This window comes from Galeopterus variegatus, unplaced genomic scaffold, assembly GCF_000696425.1.
Source record: "Galeopterus variegatus unplaced genomic scaffold, G_variegatus-3.0.2 Scaffold1028, whole genome shotgun sequence".
In the NCBI taxonomy this organism is placed as follows: Eukaryota; Metazoa; Chordata; class Mammalia; order Dermoptera; family Cynocephalidae; genus Galeopterus; species Galeopterus variegatus.
In genome coordinates this window covers 321,515-342,228 of record NW_007727139.1, presented here as the reverse complement: position 1 = coordinate 342,228, position 20,714 = coordinate 321,515, and the positions used below count along the sequence as shown (strand labels likewise).

Genomic DNA, 20,714 nt, shown 5'->3' with positions numbered 1-20,714 from the left:
TTGTTATTTCTCTCCTTCTACTGATTTTGGGTTTGTTTTGTTCTTGTTTTTCTAGTTCCTTGAGGTATAACATTAGGTTGTTTATTTGAAGTCTTTCTTCATTTTGATGTAGGCATTTATTGCTGTAAACCTCCCTCTTAGAACTGCTTTTGCTGTGTCCCATAGGTTTTTGTATGTTGTGTTTTCATTTTCATTTGTCTCCAGGAATTTTTAAATTTCCTTCTTGATTTCTTCTTTAACTCACTTGTTGTTCAGGAAAATGCTTTTAATTTCTATGTATTTGTACAGTTTCTAGTGTCCCTTTTGTTGTTGATTTCTAGTTTTATTCCATTGTAATCAGAATTCTTGAAAACATTTCTCTCTCCTGTTCTTTCTGTGCCCTGGGGCGGGTGAGTGCATGTGTCCAGTATCCTCAGCTGAGACCAGGCAGTAAGGGATGGCTAATGAAAATGTTTGGACTTCGTCTGGCAGACCACGAGAAGCCACTTGAGGTTTTAAATTAGGGAATGACAGTTTCTGAGGTGAGTTTTAGGAAGCTCAGTCTGCCTGCAGGTGGAGGGTAGAAGAGAGGATTTAGGTCACTGAGGGGGTTGGGCTGTCACCCAAGCACACAATGGTGGTGGCCTGGATCAGTGATTCTCAACGTGTGGTTCCCAAACCAGCAGCATCAGTGTCCCCTAGGAGCATGCTAGAAATGCAAAATTATCAGGCCCATCTAGACCTACTGAATCAGATGCTCTGGGGGTGAGGCCCAGCAATCTGAGTTTCACAAACCCTCCAGGTGATTCTGATGTGTGCTCAAGTGAGAAGCACCTGGCTAAACTAAGGTGGTGGAGATGGTGCATTAGTCCCCTGGGGCTGCTGTAACAAAGTACCACAGCTGGGTGGCTTAAAACAACAGAAAGTTATTTCTCACAGTTCTGGAGGCCAGAAGTCAGACAGCAAGGTGCTGGTTGGGGCCACCCTTCCTCTGGAGGCTTTAGGGGAGGATCTTTCCCGGGTCGTCAGCTTCTGATGGCTTCCTGCAGTCCTTGGTGTGCCTTGGTTTGTAGATATATCACTGTGGTCTCTACCTCCATGGGCACACGGTGCTCTCCTCTCGGACACCAGCTGTTGGACTTAGGGCCCCCCAATTCAGTATGACCACTTCTTTTTTTTTTTTTTTCCTTTTTGTGTTTTTTACTGATTGGTAACGGGACCGCAACCCTCGGTGTTGCGCCCGCACCACGCTCAGCCAGTGAGCGGGAACCGGTCTCCACATGGGATCCGAACCCTCGGTGGGAGTGCCGACGCGCTCCCAAGCGCCGCACTCTCCAGTGCGCCACCGGGCCGGCCCAGTATGACCACTTCTTAATTGTATCTGCAAAGAACCTATTTCCAAATAAGGCCACATTCACAGGTACCAGGGGTTAGGACTTGGACATATCTTTTTGGGGGGACACTGTTTTGCCGACCACAGATGGGGAGAAGTGAAAGGATTCAAGAAATATCAAAACAAGAGAAATCTTAGTGATGAGTGAATGGAAGTAGAGTGAAGAGAAAAAGAGCCACTATTGTTATGTAAATAGCAAAGCTTTGAGTAAGGTGTCTTTTTTCTCTCCAAATGAATTCTTTTAGGATAGTATTTCAGGAACTTTATTCTGAGATCTTGGGACTGGTAAACACATTGCTGAAATGAACTCCTTCCCACCTAACAACATTTCTGGCTTCCCTGTGGGGCAGGGTTGGGGAGTGAGGGGCATGAGAAGGCCCCCTCTTCCCCATGTGCACAGAGAGCCCTACCACTGACTGCACTAACTACAGCACAGGGTGACATTTCAGAGCCAAGTTCAAGTTCAAGTTCAAGGTCCCAGGATCTGGGGGCATCTGAGGCTGCTCCAGATCTCAGCTGCCTCAAGGGAAAGGGTGGTCTCAGAGACAGCCTAGGGTCTTTCTTGCTAAGGAGGAGGCAGTTAACGGTCAGCATGGGAGTCCTCTCTTCCAACACGAGGCAGGGCTCAAAGCATCTGTCCTTCTGGAAGATTCTTCTCTTCCCATCACTCGAGAGTCATCAGAATCCCTGGGAGCGCATGTAGAAATGCAGATTGCTGGGCCTCACTCCTGACTGTCTAATTCACAGGTCTGGGGTCAGGACTGGGATTCTGTATTTCTAACACGTTCCCAGATGGCCTGGTACCGCTGCTCTGGAGAATGCTTAGAAGGAGAAGCCAAACCTGAGATGAATGGCTACCACCCCTGTGTGCATGGGAGAATCACATGTTGAGTTTCAGAACTACACCAACCCCTGTGCCAGACCCCAGATCCTGGGAGGTCTTGGAGGGTGCGGCATGCTGTGTGGCTCGCAGTGGATTCTAATCATTGGCCAAAGTTGAGGTCCATAGCTCAATTGCTTCTTGTCCATCTGATGTCAGTTGAGATACTGCTTCTTCAGAAAGCTTCCCTGACTCCCCAAGGCAGGGTCACATCCCACATTCATTCATTCATTCATTCATTACACAAACCATCGTGCTCCTCCCCTGTGTCAGGCCTGTGAGGACAGGCAGGGTCTTTGCCCTCATGAAGCTTCTGTACAGAGCATGGAGGAAACAGACAGTGAACAACCAGGCTGGACAAAGTCAGGGTGTGATGAAAATAAAACAGGATGACGTGATAAAGAGCCTTCCTTTAGAAGCGTTGGTCAGGGGAGGCCTCTTTGAGGAGGTGACCTTGGAGCCACACTTCAAAGGACCCGCCATGGAAACCTTTTAAACATGAATAGTGTTTAAAGCAGAGAGCATAGCACATGCCAAGGTCCTGCAGTGAGCCCAAACTGAATGTGTTAGAAGATCCACAAGACACCAGGGTGGCTGCATCTCAGGGAGTAAGGGATAGGGGGATAAGCGAGGTAGGGGAGGCGAGACCTGGGAGGGGTCTGAAATTTATGCCTGCACAAGGGGAAGCCAGTGGAGAGTTTAAGCAGGAAGTAACACCATCTGTTTGCTTTGAAAAAGGTCCACTCTGTGATCTCTGTAATATACGTTCACCAAAGCAGATTCCTTTCCCTGAGATCGTTTTTCTCAGGTGTCATTATAGATTCATTGGTGTGAAAGTAATGTCTTTGTCCCCACTGGTCTGTGACCTGTATGAGGTCATGGCTAAAGCCCACCCATGTTCCCCTTGCCCATAGGACCTGCTCAGTTAACAAAGTCCCACAAATGCTGCTGTGAGTGACAGTCCAGTGGCCCTGTTGGCATCACCTCATCCCCACCCAAATGGGAGCCTCAGCTGCTGCCATCTACACCTGGAGGTCTGTTGCTTTCCAAAGAATATTTTTGGAACTGTCCCTATGTGGATTACAGCCACCCCTGGCACACACCTCGGCCTGGTGCCTAAGAACAGTTTCCCTCTCAGGAAAGACATTGGTATCTTTGCTGTTCTATGGTGAGTAAAATTTTTTTAAAAGTGCAAGGGCTTTTCCTAATCTAAAGGATTCTCTGAACCAGTGTTGGCTTCCAGAATACTCCTTCTGCTTGGCTGCACCATGACTGTCCTCTTGCTCTGATGCTGTCCCCAGGCCTTGGTAGGCCCTAAGCAGATGAGGTGAGTGTTGGAGAGGAGGGGACGATGACAAGAGCTGCAGTTTTCTGAGCAGGAAGGAAAACGTTACTCTGGCAGGCCAAGTAGCAAAACAGATGGGGACTAAGTGCAGACTGAGTTGTTTAGTTAGGATGAAGCATGACAAGTTGGTTTTCATTTAAAAAATCAGTGTGTGTCAGGCCCACACATGGTGAGAAGTGAAGTGGCTCTCTTGTGTTAGGAAGTGAAGCCTGAAAACTCAGCTCAAATTCCAGCAAAGAAGAGCTCATAAGCATTGGGCCTGGGAACAAAAATCCAAAGGAAGAGGAAGGGAGAAGAGAGACTCAGAATGACCCTTTGTATATTTTTAGATACTTTCTTGGAAGCTGCTACTGTAAGCATGCCACTGTCACATTCCACGTTTTAGTTCCTCAAATGCACAACATTCACTCCTACCTCAGGGCCTTTGCACGTGCTGTGTCCTCCACCTGGAATGCTCTCCGCTGGTCTTCACATGTTCGGCCATTCTTCATTCAGTTCTCCACTCAAATGTCACCTCCCCAGAGAAGCCCCACCCTTTCTCACTCTCTATCAAGCCACTCTGTTTGGTTTCTTCCTCAGCATTTAACATTACCTAAAATTATTTCATTTGCTTATTTGCAGACTTGCTTTTGTGTCCATATCCACAGGAGTCCTGGTCTGGTCCCTGCTTATCTGTTCCTTGACTAAAATGATCATCTCCCTACCACAGGGCCTTTGCACTTGCTGGTTGATTTGCCAGAAATGCCCTCCCTGGCTCTCACCCTTCAGGCCTCACCCTCTACCCCCCCATCTCCAGGTGGCATTGCCTTGCTTATTTCTCTCATTAGCACTTAGCATCATCTAAATGCCTTATTTATTTATTTGCTTATATGTTTTTGTTTTTTGAATCTCTCTCCCCATTAAAAAGTAAGGCCAGGGCAGAGGTGACCTGCCTGTCTTGTTCACTATTCTATCCCCACCCCTAACCCACGGTAGGCCTGGCACATAGTGGGTGCTTGGCAAATATTTGCCTCATGAATGAATGAATGCATGTGTACATCCCTTCCCCAGGCAGGCAGGGTACAGCCAGGTGACCTCAGAGGAGCCTTCTGGGTCCTAGCCCAGGAACCATCCTCCTGTCTCTATCTGCCATTGGCTGTGGGAGCTGATAGAAGCTTCTCTCCTCTTGTGATCTGTCAATGGAGCAGAGTGATTAGCTCATAGCTGCTGCCTGGGTCCTCCCCATTCACTTGCACCTTTGTCCTGAAGGCATTTCTATGCTAGAGGGTTAGCTCTTGCCAGACAGGTGAAATCACAGGTCTTGAGGGCCAGGGAGCAAAGGTGAGGTTGATTGCCAGCCCTGAGTCAGAGCAGGAAGGCTCCTGGAGGAAGGTTGGTGGTCTCAGACTGACAGAGGCAGAAGAGATTGCAGGAAGTCGGGATTTTTTTTTTTTCCATACTGGAACCATTTTATTTTTTTTAATTTTTTAATTTTTTAAGTTAACGTTTTTCATTGTGTATGTTTATGGGATACACTTTGTTGTTTCAATACATGAACATATTATATAATGATCTAATCAGAATAGATAACATATCTATCACCTAAACACTTATCATTTCTTTGTGGTTATAACATTCAAGGTCCTGTTTTCTGGCTATCTGGAAATATACTACACAATATTGTTAGCTATTGTCACCCCAGGGCATCTGAAGGGAAGTCAGGATTGACGGGTGTCTCAGTCTGTTTGGGCTGCTATAACAAAGTAGTGTAGACTGGGGTCTTATAAACAGCAGACATGTATTTCTCACAGTTCTGGATGCTGGAAGTCCAAGATCAAGGCGCCTGCAGGTTTGGTGTCTGATGAGGGCCTGTGTCCTGGTTCACAGATGGCTCCTTCTCACTGTGGCCTCCCCTGGTGGAAGGGGAGAACGAGCTCTCTGTGGCCTCTTTTATAAGGGCACTAATCCCATCCATGAGGGCTCCACCCTCATGATCTAGTCACCCCCATAGGCTCCACCCCATAATAGGTCACATTGGTGATTAGGTTTCAACATATGGATTTTGGGATGACACAAGCATTCAGACCATAGCATGGGAGCTCCAGTCTGAGTTGGCATAGAACCCAGGGGCAGAGGCCGAGGCTCCCCAGGGGATATTGGGGGGCTCCAGAGACCTCCACGATATTCACAATATTGTAGGGGGCATTTTAATCTACTGAAGAAAAACAACTCCTAAGAAGTCACTTGCATCAACATAAGAAATTAACATTTAAATTAAAATCTATCCAGGTACTTCTCCTGCCTCCAGGCCTTTGTCCTGGCTGTTCCTTCTGCCTGGAATGCTCTTCCTCGCATTGTTTCTGCACTTCCTCTAGGTCTTTGCACAGATGTCACCTTCTCAGAGTGGCCATCCCCAACCACTCCATTTAAATTGCCACCCCCGCCCCACTGGTGGCATTTACGCTGTTCTTGTATTTTTTTCCCTAAAGCACGCATCGTCCTGTAACAGTGCTTTCCACTGGAAATGCAGTGGGAAACCACACGTGTAATTTAGAATTTTTTAGTTGCCACACTTTAAAGAGTGAAAAGAAACAGGTAAAATTAATTTTAATAGTATATTTTAGTTAACCCTGTATATGCAAATACTGTCGTTTCAACGTGTGATCAATATAAGAATATTGAGGTAGTTTATGTTCTTATTTCCATGTGAAGTCTTTGAACTCTGGTGTGCATAGGACACAGCACGTTTGGCCTCAGACTAACTCCGCGTCCAGTGCCCAGCAGCCCCATGTGGTCAGTGGCTGCTGTATGCACAGTAATAGATCTGGAACATAACCAGTGCCACTTTAGACAAGCCCAAGTACAAAATGGCACCGCCCACCTCCTCCCCTCCCCTCACCCCTTCCCTTTACAAGGAGCCTCCTGACTTAAACAGAAACCCCTTTTGCTTTCACAAGGACACAGTTCTCCACCCCGATCCATATTAGCATAATGACCCTCCTTGATGGTATCAGCCAGCCCTTGGCCACTATATAAGCTCTACCACCCCCATGCCTGGTGCTCTCCCCCATTTTCAGGGCAGCCCTGGGCTGTTCCACACTTTGAGCACAGCCCAGTAGATTCTTTTCCTTTAATGAAGCTTGAACGGTACTGGCATCTCGGCTCACTTTCTTTCAGATAGCACAGCCCCAACATATTACAACATTTACCAGTGGTTACATTTATCACTTATTGTTATGGCTGGTTTACTAGAGTTCAGGATCTGCAAGGCTAGGGATCACTGCTGGGTCCCCAGCACCTAGCTCAGTGCCCAGCACATAGTAGGTGCTCAATTAATATCATTTGATTGAATACACAAGTAAACATGTGCTCTCTTTCCTGCCCTGCCAGTAGCGATGTAGGAGGCAGATGAGGCCAAAATGGGACTGCTTCCTCTTCCTCTATTGCCTGTTCTTATGCTCATTGTCCTTTCTCCCCTATCTCTCCCCTCTCCTCCACTTTCTTCCTCTTTTCCCTTTCCCTCAGCAAAGAGAGTAGTGGCCACATTTGGGCTCTGCAGTCAAGTGACTTTGGTTTAAGTTCCCAGTGTCTCTGCTCTGCCACTAACCAACTGTGCTTCTTTTGAATCAAGTCATTTGGCTTCTACGCCATGTGCTTCCATTGCCCCTGGAGGTAATAATAATTCTTCCCGGGCTGGGGTGGGGCAGACGGCATGTAGCTGCCTGCACGGAGTGATGGCCACACCTGACACAGGCACCTTGCTAACTTACCAGGATTAATCCATTTAATCCTCATGACTACCCCAGGAGGCAGGCACTACTTAGATCATCCTCATGGCCCAGATAAGGAAGCCAGGCACAGAGAGGTCAAGCAACTTGCCTAAGGCCACCAAGCAGGGCAGCTGGGCAACCTGGGTGCAGAGACCACTCTTAACCACTGGGCTCTGGTAGCTGTGCTTCATCAACACATATTGACTGAAGACCCACTGTGTGCCAGGCACTGTTCTGGGAGTTGGGAGCACAGTAATGGATGAAACAGACAGATTTCTGCCCTTGTAGAACTTTATCCGTCCTAGAAGAGGAAGGAAACCAATAAAACAAATGAATACATGTGTCATGTGTGTTGGACGGTGATAAGTGCTAGGGAGAACAATAAAGAAGGCCAGGGAGATAGGGCGTATTGTGCAGGATGGTTTGTAATTTCAAAAGGGTGGATAGGAAGGAAGTCCTTGTTGAGAAGATGATATTTGAGCAAGGACCTGAGGAAGGGAGGGTGAGCCTCACGTGTGTTGTGTGAGCCTCCTGCTCATGATGAGCTTTCCAGTAGAGGGACCAGTAAATGCAAAGGCCCTGGGGCAGGAGCACAGCAGCAGGTGGAGGAACTCCCAGGAGGCGTGGCTGCAGCACAGCAGGCAGGGAGGAGAGGGGAAGTAAGCCAGGGAGATGATGGTGACCTTGTGGGACATGGTGAGGACTTTGACTTTTACTCTGGGTAAGATGGGAGCCATGGGAAATTTTTTTAATAACAGCTTTTGTTGAGATATAACCCACATATCACACATTTGTGCATTTAAAGTGTGCAATTCAGTAGCGTCTAGTATATTCACAGTGTGCAACCATCACCACAGTCAATTTTAGAATGTTTTCACCAATCCAACAGGAAACGCTGTACTCATTAGCAGTCACTTCTTGTTCTCCCCAGCCCCCAGCAACCACTGATCTACTTTTTGTCTCTATAGATTTACCTGTTATGGACATTTCCTATAAATGGAATCCTATATGTATCCTTTTGTGTCTGGCTTCTGTCACTTAACGTTCTCAAGGTTCATGCATGTCGGAGCGTGTGCTTCATTCCTTTTTATGCTGCGTAATATTCTGTTGTGTGGATAGACCACATGTTATTCACTTATCAGCTGATGGGCATGTGGGCTGTTTTCACTTGTGGCTCCTGTGAAGGGTGCTGCTGTGCACACTTGTGGACACATTTTGCGTGGACATGTGCTTCCCTTCACTGCTGGGTCTTACTGTAATTCCGTGTTCAACCTTTTGAAGTTACACCATTTTACAATCCCACAAGCAGTGGAGGAGGGTTCAATTTCTCCACATCTTTGCAAAAACTTATTACCTGTTTTTTTGATCATGGGAAGGTTTCAAGCAGAGGAAGAACACCTTCTGACTTGGTTTTTGCAGGATCCCTCCTACACCCATGCTGATAATATTTTATTATGATTACTCTCCTTTTCTTCTGTATCTTTTTCTCAAGGCAAAGCCTCTTTCTAAAACATGATGAAGTCTTTTTTTTCTCCCTGCTTTTAGGTGGCCCTCCCGCCCTCCCTGCCACTAGAAGTGACTCCTCCTCCCAGCGAGGTCAAGGTTGGTCATGTGTCCCACATCCTTTCATCTCTGCCTTTCTCCTTTGTCAAGTGACAGTGTGGCGTGACATGAGGGTGCTCCGGCCATGCACGGCCTTGGAGCTGGCTCTCTTGGGTAAGCACCACGTACATTTGGACCTTGAAGACTGAGTAATAAATAAAAGTTAGATTGGGTGAGATGGTCAAGGCAATTTGGTATCAAGAAAGAGGGGGAAGGCCTTCTAACACCAAGGTCTCAGGTTTGTATTCCCATACTGGACAGCCACCAAAAGGAAAAAGAGGGGGAGGGCATCAGGCCTGGGCAAATGCCAGTTTATAGTTAATTGGCTAATTTCTGAGAACTACAAAAGTCATTAAAAATAAAAAACAATCTCCATAGCTGAAGGCTGTTGAAGGCCTTAAAGAATTCAGTGAAATTATATTAATTAATTATTCAATCAAGTAACTGATTAATGAAATTATATTAATGAATGAATGAATCAATCAAGTAATTGATTGATTAACAAATTAATTAGCTAATTGATTACTTAAAGTATTTATTGAGTACAGCTATGTGCTAGGCATTGTTCCAGCTGCTGGGGATACAGCCATTGGCAAAAACACCCAGCTTCTGGGAGAGACAAACAAGTAAACAGATTAATGAGACAATTTCAGATAAATGGGGTGATTTCATAGAGAGTGAGTTGCGGCTCCCATTTTCAACAGATTAAACAGCAAATGTTTCTCTGAGGAATGGACTTTGAACTGAGACCTGGAAGAGGAGAAGGAGTCAGGTATGGAAGGTTCTAGGGGAAGAGTATTCTAGATAGAAGAAACAGTAAGTGCAAAGGCCCTGTGGCAAGGAAGCTGGGGGTTTTCGAGGAACAGAAGGAAGGCTGGGAGGCCAGGAGTATAGTGAGCAAGCAGGGAGCAGGAAGGAGATGGGGGCAGAGAGGCAGGCAGGGGCCAGGGTATGTAAGGCCATGGGATAACAACTGGCTTGACTGCACTTACACATTCCAGGCACTGTTCTAAGCACTGTCACATTTTTCCAACTTGTTTAATCCTCACAACGGTCCTTGGAGAGAGCCTCTTATTATCCCTATTTTACAGATAGGGAAACTGAGGCACCGTGAGACCCAAACCACTTACCCTAGAATTCTGGGGTGAGAAATCCCAAAGTATGGATTTCTCTGAGCCTGTTCCTGTCTGACACCACAGCCTTGCCCAGGCCACCCTGATCTGGGTCAGGGTTGGGCCCCTTCCTTGGGACACTGGAATGTCAGGTCTCCGCAGGGGAAGACAGTACCAGGCAAGGCTGTCTGGCCAGTACATAGCTGGTGCCCAATAAATATTGATTCAGGCCAGGACATGTTGCTTAAGGCTGGGCCTGGGAGAAGGCTCCTTTTTTCTATGGTTGTGTAAGAATTTTAGCAGGCCTCGTGCTGAGCCTTCAAGGACTGGGCCTGCCTTACCTAGATGCTGGGGACACTATCCTCCTGTCCCTGTGCAACCCAGGAGGAGTCTCTTGTCCTCTCAGTGACCCCATCCAGAAAACGAGGAGATTGGACTACATGAAAGGCCCAAAACTCAGTGTGGGGTGCGGGGCGCGGGCAGCAGGAGGCAAGCCAGGTGGGGGCCGTGGAGGACTACAGGGGCACACGTCTATCTGGGGGCAGCCACCACTCAGTGCTAGCTGCTGCCCATCCTATTTGGTTTTCTCAGCGTGCTTATCTGCAATTATCCACGGTTCATTAGCTCACTTGCTCATCATCTGTCTCGTCTTCATTAGAAAGCAGGGACTTAGTTTTGTTGACTTAATCTCTCTGTGCCTCAGTTTCCTTATCTGTAAAATGAAGCCATTGTGGTCAAAGCGTTTAGCACAAGGACCAGCACCTGGAAGGCTCCTTATGTGTTTATTCTGGAATATTTATTGCGAGCAAGCATTCCCTGCCAGGCAGTGTTGTAGCACTCCGCAGTAGGGTCTCCGCAGGGATCCAGAGACCGAGCCCCCTACCTCCTAGGCCTGCAAATGAACATGTAAAGCGCCAGGTGGTGCCAGTGGTAAAGCGGGAAGGTTAACAGGGAGCGCTGAGGAAGGCCTTCCTGATAAGGTGACAGACAGTCATGAAGGAGCAGGCGGGTATTTGGGCAAACGGAACTCCGCGTGGAGGGTGTACAAGGGCCCTGAGGCAGGAGCCTGCTAGGCTTGTTCCAGGGACAGTGAGGCTGGAACAGAATGTGTGTGCGCGGACGGGGGAGATGAGGTCCCGAAGTGGTGGTGCTGGGGCGGGAGCTCATCTCATGGGCTTTGATGTTCCTGAGTGAGCGGGTCAATTCCTGCTAAACGTAGGCAGCGATGATGTCTCCTGACAGAGGAAGTGGGAGAGGAGGGAGGAAAGGGAGGGAGAGAGACGCAGGGAGAGGAGAGCTAGGAGGGGGAAGGGCGCCAGGCCTGGAAGACCCGCCGCGAGACCTCGGCGGCTCCCGCCGGGAGACGGAAGCCAGTGGGGGAGGTCGGCCACCGCTTGGTGGGGCGTGTCCTGGCGGCCGTGGCCCCGCCCCTCGACCCATCCGATCCTCGACCGCCCCCGGCCCGCCCCCGGCCCGCTCAGGCTCCGCCCCTCGCCGCTCCCGCCCTCGCGCGCAGGCCCGAATCCCTGTGCCCAGGGCGGCCCGGGGGCGGTCCAGCCCATCCGCTCCTCGACCGCCCCCGGCCCGCCCCCGGCCCGCTCAGGCTCCGCCCCTCGCCGCTCCCGCCCTCGCGCGCAGGCCCGAATCCCTGTGCCCAGGGCGGCCCGGGGGCGGTCCAGCCAAGCTGGTGATGGCGCATAAAACCTCTGGCCACCTGCCGCCCACTCCTCCGTGCGCTGCTGTCCGGGGCCCGCCGTCCCCGAAGTCCTCTCCTCTGTTGCATCTGTCGCCTTGGTCGCCGTCCCAGTCCCCCTGCAGGCGCGGAGCCCCGCAAGCGCCGGGCGGACACCAGGGCGCAAGACATGGGCAGCAGAGCCAAGGCGCGCTGGGCGGCCGCGGCGTTTGGCGTCACGGGGCTGCTGTGCGCTGTCATGGGCGTCGTCATGATCGTGATGGTGCCCTCGATCATCAAGGAGCAGGTCCTCAAGGTGGGTGAGGGGCACCCCCGGGGGTCCGTGTGCGGGGTCCCAGCTGAAGAGCGCTGGGCGCCGAGGAGGACCAAGTGCGCTGCTGGTGGGTTGGCTACCGGAGCCGGGATCGGTGCCCTGGGCCGGAGCGCATCGGAAGGGGCAGCTGCCCACCTCCCCAGTACCCTCACCTGTCCAGACTGAGGGTGGGGGCAAGGAGAGCACCCAGCGGCTTTGCTGGAGGCGCAAGCCAGGGTTGGGGATGCCTGAAAAAGAGATCACCTGGGGGTCCGACTCCACCCTAAGGGGTCTGGGGGCCCACGACGGGTCAGGAGTATGGCCATGTTATCCCCGTGGTGCCGCTCAAACGCCTCTGTTTTTCACAGCAGCCAGTAGCAGTGTCTGGTAAAATTAGGGCTGCACTTTGCTTGTATTCTGTGAGTCCATGAGGACAGGAACCTTCCGTTCATGTGCTCTTGTGAGGCTCATGTGGGTGCCCGGCCCATAGTAGGTGCTCAGGAGAGCATCCTTGCTGTACAAAATATTCCCACAGAAACCCTTTCTCAGCAGCAGAATGCCCAGTTCTGTTCTCTACCCACACTGCCTTCTTGATGCAGACTGGAAACGATAAGCTGCTTTTCTCCCTAGATTCACGCAGAGGCAGGCAAAAGCCCGAGGCCCTCTGAGCACACACAGCCTTCGTGCACCATCGCCCTTTTAACCAGGGATACAAATTGGGCTGTTAGCTGGCCTTCAGACCAACAGACTGCCCCAGGTGCCTGGGTGGCCTGTTTGAATGAGCCTGGAGTTAGCAAAGCAGGGGAGATTGCACACTGTCACTTTTGAGTTAAAAGCGTCTCAGAGCTTTGACTGAGGCTCACCTTTGTGGAAGATACAGCCAGACACAGAGCTGAGTTGAGGATGTGGATACTGCCACGCCAGTTGACATCTTTTTCCCTTAGCCTGCTTCTTTACTGAGTTTCTTTACTGCTACTAGAATGAGTTTCCTAAGAATCGGGACTCGTCCACATTTCATGTCTGTGCCTTGTGTACAGAGTGAATGAATGAAGGATACTTCTGCTGAGACCCCATTGCCCCTTCTTGGGACCCAGCTGGCTTTAAAGATGGAGCAACATTTGGCATTTCTCAAGGTCTCTGGGTGGGTAGTTGCCTGAGTCATATTGGTCACTCTGTGTCTTTTTTTTTAGTTTTTCAAATCTTGGCTCATTAAGTCCTGTAATCTGATTGCAAAGAGGTCCTGGTGGATGGTGACACTGCCTATGGGGATGGCGGGAAAAGCTTACGATGTGGGAGAGGCAGAACTGTTTCTTCCTCCCCGTGGAAGTGCAGAGGTGTTTCTCTGTGATGCTTTTCAAAGTGGCTGTGCAAGCTTTATTTCAGTGACAGCCTTGTGGTTTCTGCCATGGCATGTTCATATACCACGAGCATGCACACTGCCGGCTCCCTGGAGAGTCTGTCACTCGGGTAGTACAAGCATGTGACCCTAGGCAAAGAGCACCTAGTCTCTTGTTTGGGGGGTATAGGGGGATTGAAACCAGATGAAGAATCTTGTCAGCCCCATCATTCTTGGGCTTATTTCAGGGTGTTGGTTGGCTTAAAGGTGTCTAGGGGTGTGTGTGTGCACCACTGAATTTCCCCAATCCTCCTCTGGGCTTCCAAAGAGGAAACCACATTGTTCTCAGTTGTCCTGGAGCTGGGAACTCTGGGCTTAAAGCTGTGAGAGCCTTCCAGCATCCTTCATGTGAGCATCCCAAAGGTGTTTGGTTTGGGGCTGAGTGGTGTGGAAGCAGGAAGACATGCCCAGCCCAAAACAGCCAGTTCTTGGACAGCCCAGGCTGGAGCAGTGGCCAAATGCCTTCTCGCCGAAGAAGAAAGTCTGTGTTCAGGGGACCAAGAGGGTGGGACACTAGAGTAGGGAGGGACTGCCCACTGGTGTTTTCTTTAGCTGTACATGTCCATGTGCAACTTGAATGGGAGGTCTTGTGCTTTGATTTTTTTTTTTTAATGCTCTTTGGTTAATTCAAGAAGTCCATATGTAAAAGACATGAATACTTGCTTGTAAAAAAAAATTCAAATTGAGGAAAATAGAGAAAGTTCCCCCATTTTATTCCCCTCCTCAGATATTACCACCATCGGTGGTAATATCACAAGCGTGTACATATCCATGTTAATACATGATTTTTACGTAAATTGAACTATACTATGTATAAATATTCTGCAGTTTGCTTTCCAATTCAGTCATGTTGCTTGAAGATTTTTCCATGACAGAACATATAAATCGACCACATCTTTCTTCACCACTGCATGGTGTTCCTTTGAATGGATGTTCACTTGTTTACCTGTTTTTCCATTGACTGATAATTTTTTCTGTCACAAATGACAGTGACTGTCCTGATACACACCTGTCTGTGTGCGTGTATGAACACTTCTATCATGTAGGCTTCTAGAAGTGGAGCCAGTGGTGTGCTCAGTTTGAGTTTTGTTAGTTACCACCAAATTGCCCTTCTGAATGGCTCTACTGTTTACACTGCCCCCAACAAGGTGCGGGACTCCCCCACGACCCATCATCTCTACTGTCATTGGAGATGACTGGTCTAGTATTATCATTTTTTTGTGTTCACCTGATGGGTTTGATTTACATTTCTCACATTCCTCATGAGGTTGAGCAGGAACATGATGCGTTTTGAAAACTGTGTCCGTTTCTGCAGTTGAAGGTTGTAGGCCTGGCTGTGCCATTGCTGCCATTTGAAGTAACTGGGACCTCAGACCAGTTACTTCACCTTTGATCTGGGGCTTCCTTCTTCAGCTCTAAGACAGGGGTCAAATCTGATTTGCCTCCTGGAGATATTACACAAGGTACAAAGGACATGTGTGTGGAAGTGCCTTGGATGTACCTAGTTTCTCATTTGAATTTGACAACTTTATGAGATAGGCTGAGGCTTTGGAATTTTTCCTTCCTCATCTGTAGATGAGGAAACTGAGGCACGGCAAAGGTCAGTCACTTGCCAGGGTACAGAGCTTGTGACAGTGGTGGACAGGAATCCTGATCACAGAATCTCAGTCTACCCTTCAATAGAGGAACAGGAAGTAAAGTGGAAGGTCTTCTTCCAATGGATTTCTAAGCAAATGTTAGAAAGAAGGAACTAGATACATATGTTTCAGCATGGGTAGGTCACAAAAACACATTACTAATTGAAAAAAGCTCTGGGGCCATTTATGTTTTTAAAAAAACTCCACCAAACAATATTCTGTATTTTCGGTGGGTTGATATTAGTGCAGGTAAAAGCTTAGAAAAAGGTGTGGAAGGACAACAAAAGTGGTTACTCTGAGGGGAGAGGGGAGGAGACTGGGGGTGTGGCCAAAGGAAACCTAATACTTTATCTGTAATGCTCTTTTTTTTTTTTTTTTGAACAAAGAAAACGTATTTAAGTACTATGTGTTTAATTAGAAATTGCACATGAACAGATACATAGCTTTCTGCAAATACTGGCCATTGAATTAGACACATATACACACTGGAGGCACATGGTGGAGGGGCCCTGTGATTGAGGGTACTTGGAGAGGCCTTGGGGCAGTGAGACTTGTTTCTTCTCCTTTCGCCTGGTGGGTAGGATTGGACAGAGGTGTTCTGGGGGCTTACTCTGTGCCGGCAGGCTTCAAAGCACCTTTGCAGATATCATCTCATTTAGTTTACGACTTAGTCACTGTTGTTAAGTTAAGGAAACAAACAGAAGAGAGCAATTTGCTGCAAGTGTCCTTGGTGGTGTGTGTGTGTGTGTGTGTGTGTGTGTGTGTGTGTGTGTGTGTGTGTGTGTGTGAAAATGTCCCAGAGGCAAACCCCATGAGGATGGGAACTCTTGTATCCACTGTCTGGATCTGAGCCCGGCATTCAGTTGGCCTCACGTATTTGAATGAATAATGAAGGCACATTCCAGGTCTCTGGGGGGTACATGTTTAAGTTCCTGCATGTCTCTGGTCCTCCAGGGAAGGCTCCTCTGCCTGGCCACCATCTGCGATGATGGGTCTCGTGGCCTTCTTCCATGTCCAGGAGGAAGGCTGAGTCCCCTCTGCTGTCTTTAAGTTGGTTTTTCCAGTTGGAATCAGCTTCTGGTATTTTATCCACTAATTTTCCAGCTGCTCAAGGCCTCCCCGACCTGTGTTCCCTGTCTTGATAACTGGTACCTCCATTTGTTCCACCAGTTGTGGAAGTGAAAACTTTAGGTCGTTTTTGCCTGCATGTTTTTTTCGGATACCCCTGTAGCTGGTACATCAGCAAATCTTATTGACTTTACTTTGAAAGCATATCTGGAATCTGACCCCTTCTCACCATCTCCACTACTGTGGCCTCCCCTGTTCACTGCTTGGACTGGTGCAGTAGTCTCTACCCCACAAGGTAGCCAGAGGGATCCTGTTAAGTCATGTCGCCCCTTCACTCACAACCCTTTGAGGTTCCCATCACGCTCTGAGTGAACCCCGAAGTCCTTTCAGCAGCCTGAAGACCTTCCATGCCTTGGCTTTCTTTTCCTTTCTCACTTCCCTGCTGCATCAGCCCCTTGCTCACTTGGCCGTGCTCACCTCTTTGGTGGCCCTTGGGCCTGCCGAGCCTGGTCCCGCTTCAGCGTCCCTGGCTTGCTTTCCCTCTGCCCGGAAGGCTCGACTCCCAGGCATCCCTCACTTCCTTAACCGTCTCCCCCATTATGTTATTTGTGCATTCTCTTTCTCCCTCATGAACATGCAAGTCTGCTGGGGCAGGGGCTTTCCTGTCACTGTCACTGCAGCGTCCCTGAGGGCCAGAGCTGCACCTGTGCTCATGGTAGACCCTTGAACACTAGGATGGCAGGATGGACTGGCAGCAAGCACTCTGCGATTGGCTGTTTCTTCACCCCCTCCCTGCCCGCAGCCCGAGCCTCACAGTCTTCATTCTGTCCTGTCCTCCCTCAGCAAGCCCAGGCACGAGGCGGTGAGCCCAGGCACAGGAGCCAACCTGGGGATAGCCGGGGGACGTCATGGACTGTCCCTGAGTTGTTTTTGCCCTTTGGCAAATCTCCTCGCCAATCAGTTAAAAAGTGGGAGTTGATAATAGATAACAGTTAATGAGCACTTATGTGCTAGTCGCTGCTGTTCTAAGAGTTTTAATTGTATTAACTCATTTCATTTGGTCTCTAAATAGCTTCTGTTACCTATGTTTTATTGAAGAAGATGGATGCACAGAGATGGAAAGTAACTTGCCCCAGGTCACACAGCCTGAAGTAGTAGAATCAGGATTTCAACCCAGGGAGCCCGACTCCAGAGCTGGTACTGGCCACCCCCATAGACTGTGTCCTCCCTGCTCTCCGTATTTCTGAGCAGCTCAACTTGGCACTTGGTGGCAGAGCAGGGCCCTTCTCATATTCTCTTCTTGGGTCGGCCCTTTCTTTTCTCTGCATGGCCAGTGGGCAGCAGGGTCCATTTCAGTATTTTCTCCTTATAACCACCTCCGAAAAAACTGCTGGTGCAGAGTGCCCCCAGCTAACTCCCTTTCTGGGGGCAGTTTGACAGACCCAGGGACATGTTCTACAATTACAGATGCCACGTGAAGCTTAGGAAGGCAGCCCCTTCCCTTGTCTCTCCCAGCAGCTCCTGGCTGGCTCCCACCTGTCCTGCAGGGTGCACTCAGCTACCTCTGCGCCTTTGCCAGCCCTCCAGATATTTCTTGCAGGACTCCCACAGGTGGACACGTAGGACAAAGCTGTAGAGTTTATCGATGGCCACGCATGGGGCGGGGCTCCTTTCTCGGGGGGCAGGTCGGATCACAGGTGTGCTCCGATGCTGTTTTCTTCCTTTTTCCTGCCACCGAGCTTCCTTTTTCTGCTGGCACGTGAGAGGGCTACTTTAGCTTACTCCATTGAAACAGCTGAAAAACAAGGTCCTATTTTTAGTTTCTCTGAGTCTAGTTTATTTTTGTTTCCCTCTTTGCTCCTGATGTATTTGCTTCTCCCTGGCTTTAGTGTTTGTACACGTGTGTTGGTGTGTGTATGCTTGTGTGCTGGTGTTTGTCCATGTGTGCTGATGATGTACACATGAGTGCAGATGCACAAATGTGTGTCGGTGTGCACACATGTGCCTTGATGTGTGACTGTGTGTTGATGCGTGTGTGAATATGTGTTGATGTGTGCCACGGATGTATTTGTATGCATGTCCACATATGTTGGCATATGTTCATGCATGCCCACATGTGTTGATGTAGGCACATGTGTGTTGTGTGTCTGTACATGCATGTGGATACACACATATGCATGTTTATGTGTGTCCATGTTGCCCTTGTGTGTTGATGTATTGTCCACATGCATCTGGCCTTTCCGAGGTCAGGCCTGGCCAGGGCAGTGTTTGCTGAGCACAGATCTTCCCATTCCAGGAAGCATTCCTCATCCCTTCCTGGAACAACTGATACTTTCTGTGCCCCCACCCTGTGATCGAACCTGATTAGCAAGAACTTGGTTAAGCTCAGCTACCTGGAATCATTTTATTCTGGCCTTCAACTTCTAGCCAATGATTTGGAAGTGAGTCTATGCTGAGGACTTTTTTTCCTGGATCCCAGTGGTGACTTGGCACAGGCTTGTCTGCTCCAACCATGTCAGGGGGTCCTGTATGTAGGTCATTAGCTTCCAGAAGAGTGATCCCATATACTTGGTCAGCAAGAGAGGCCTGTGTGGTCATAAGCAACTCCCCCCCGTAATCTCAGGACAAGAGAATTCAGTTAGGGAGCGTCCACCTCAAGCCTTCTGCTCTGTGAGGATCTATGCAGCTCCAGTACCATAAACACATTTATATGACGAGAATTCAACTGCAGGGCTCAACCAAAAATAAAAACACAGAACGAAAAGAGAATCCCACACATCCCTCCTCATTCAAACGTGACCTTGGCCTCCACTGACCAGTGAGTGGCCAGGCCAAAGCTGAAATGCAGAGAAACGAAAACAACACAAAAAGGTTCCTTCTTGGCTTTGGAGCCATAAAGGGTCCAGGAGCTGGCGATTTACCCATTGTGTGGGCAGGGATGATTTTCCTCCTAAAGCCCTTCAGTAAGATTCACAGCTGCTCGGTCTGCTCAGAGCCTCCCAGACCCAAAGCTCCCAGCACCCTCATGGTGCAAGCCATGGCTATCTGAATTTTCTTGTTTTCTCCTTCCTCCCTCTACACCACGGTTTCTTCCTGTTCACTGATTGCCTCATGCCAGGGAGGGGTGTTGCTTTGCCTCTCACGGATTTGTCACCCCTTTTCCCCTGGGTGATGGAGCCGTCAAAGATTACTCAAAGGTCATCTCTTCTGAGCAGTGAGAAGCCCTGAAAAGGGTTTAATCTCCCAGAACCCTCAAGAGTGAGGCATTCCTTCCATTTGGGAAATTAACCACGAGTTGGGGTTCTCTTCCTGCATTTATTTTCCAGACCAGGAAGTTACAGGAAGGGAACACAGGTGGGGTTTTTTCTAAGTACAGTTTAACAAGTTTAACAATAGGCATTCCGTAGTGCAATTTTCAAGAAGTTAAGTTGATCCACCAACAGAAGCTTGATCTTAGCAAACATTCTCTTCTTACAGCAATTTCCCAGTATCTTTACATATCAATCAGTAACCTGTCTGTCTTTGAGCCAGCAACCTCGCTGTGTTACAATTCTTTGTCTTACAACAGAGACTATATAGCCTGGGGAAAATTTCCTGTCCTTTGCAAGGTCAATACTTCAAACTGCAAGGCTTTGGAAAACCAGGCCCTGTGAAGTACATTTGTTTTATGCATACTTCACAGAGGGGGAAGGAACAGAAGTGGTCTGACCCTTCTTTGCTTCCTGGCATTTTGGGTGAAGTTTCTTCCACCTTTCTCTGGAAGCTTCTAGAAGACACTCTAAATGTCCATCCCCTTCAACTTCCTTCTGCCTCGCGGGCTGGCTGCTCTCGGTCTCATCTGCTGGCGTGTCTTTATCTCCCTGACCTCTGGCTGTTGGAGCATCCCAAGGCCCAGGCCTTGCCGCCCTTTCTGTGTGGCTCATTCCTGGGTGAGCTCAGCCAGCCTCATGTATTAAATGCCCTCTTTGTCCTGGCCACTCCCAAACTGGTATCCCTGGGTACCAGACATGAGTGTTCAATGGCAGACTCCACATGTCCCTTTGGGGGGTCACGGCAGCTCACACTTACCCTGACCCATTCCTCATCACATCCTCCCCAGACCTGCTCCTCCCCCACATTCCCATCTCAATCAACACCCTACCCCCCATCCTCCAAGGGCCCAGGCCAGAGCTATGGAGTCAGCCTGGACTCTGTTCTCTCTGCTTCTCTCCTTGAACCCAACTGCTTGTCACCACGCCTGTGGAGCCATCAACTCTGCCAAGGCACCACCAACTCTCACCTGGATTCCAGCATTCTCCTCCTCCTGGCTGGTTTCTCCATGTCCACCCTTGATCTCCTGGTCCAAGGCACCACCAACTCAAACCCTGATTCCTACATCTATCTATGTCCTGGCTGGCCTCCCTGCATCTGCCCTTGCTCCCCAGTAGGGTTTTTTTGATACAGCAATGAGAGGGATCCTATTAAAACTGCAGTTAGATCACCGTACTCCTTTGCTCTGAGCCCTGCAGTGGCCAGTCCCATCCCCTGAGGAGTCAAAGCCAAGTCGTCTCCCTGGTCCATGAGGCCTG

General features: G+C 49.2%; 1 protein-coding gene across 4 annotated transcripts in view; it reads left to right on the top strand.

The window, feature by feature from the left end:
- Positions 1 to 11,734: 11,734 nt before the first annotated feature.
- SCARB1 (scavenger receptor class B, member 1) overlaps positions 11,735 to 20,714 on the top strand; it is a 210,589-nt gene continuing 201,609 nt past the window's right edge. For all 4 annotated transcript variants that reach the window (XR_550609.1, XR_550610.1, XM_008574287.1 and 1 more), the window contains exon 1: positions 11,735 to 12,048. Coding sequence is in view for 2 of the 4 variants with exons in the window: in XM_008574287.1 (XP_008572509.1) it covers positions 11,923 to 12,048 (126 nt within the window). In the remaining 2 variants the exon portion in view is untranslated. The remainder of the gene's footprint in view (positions 12,049 to 20,714) is intronic.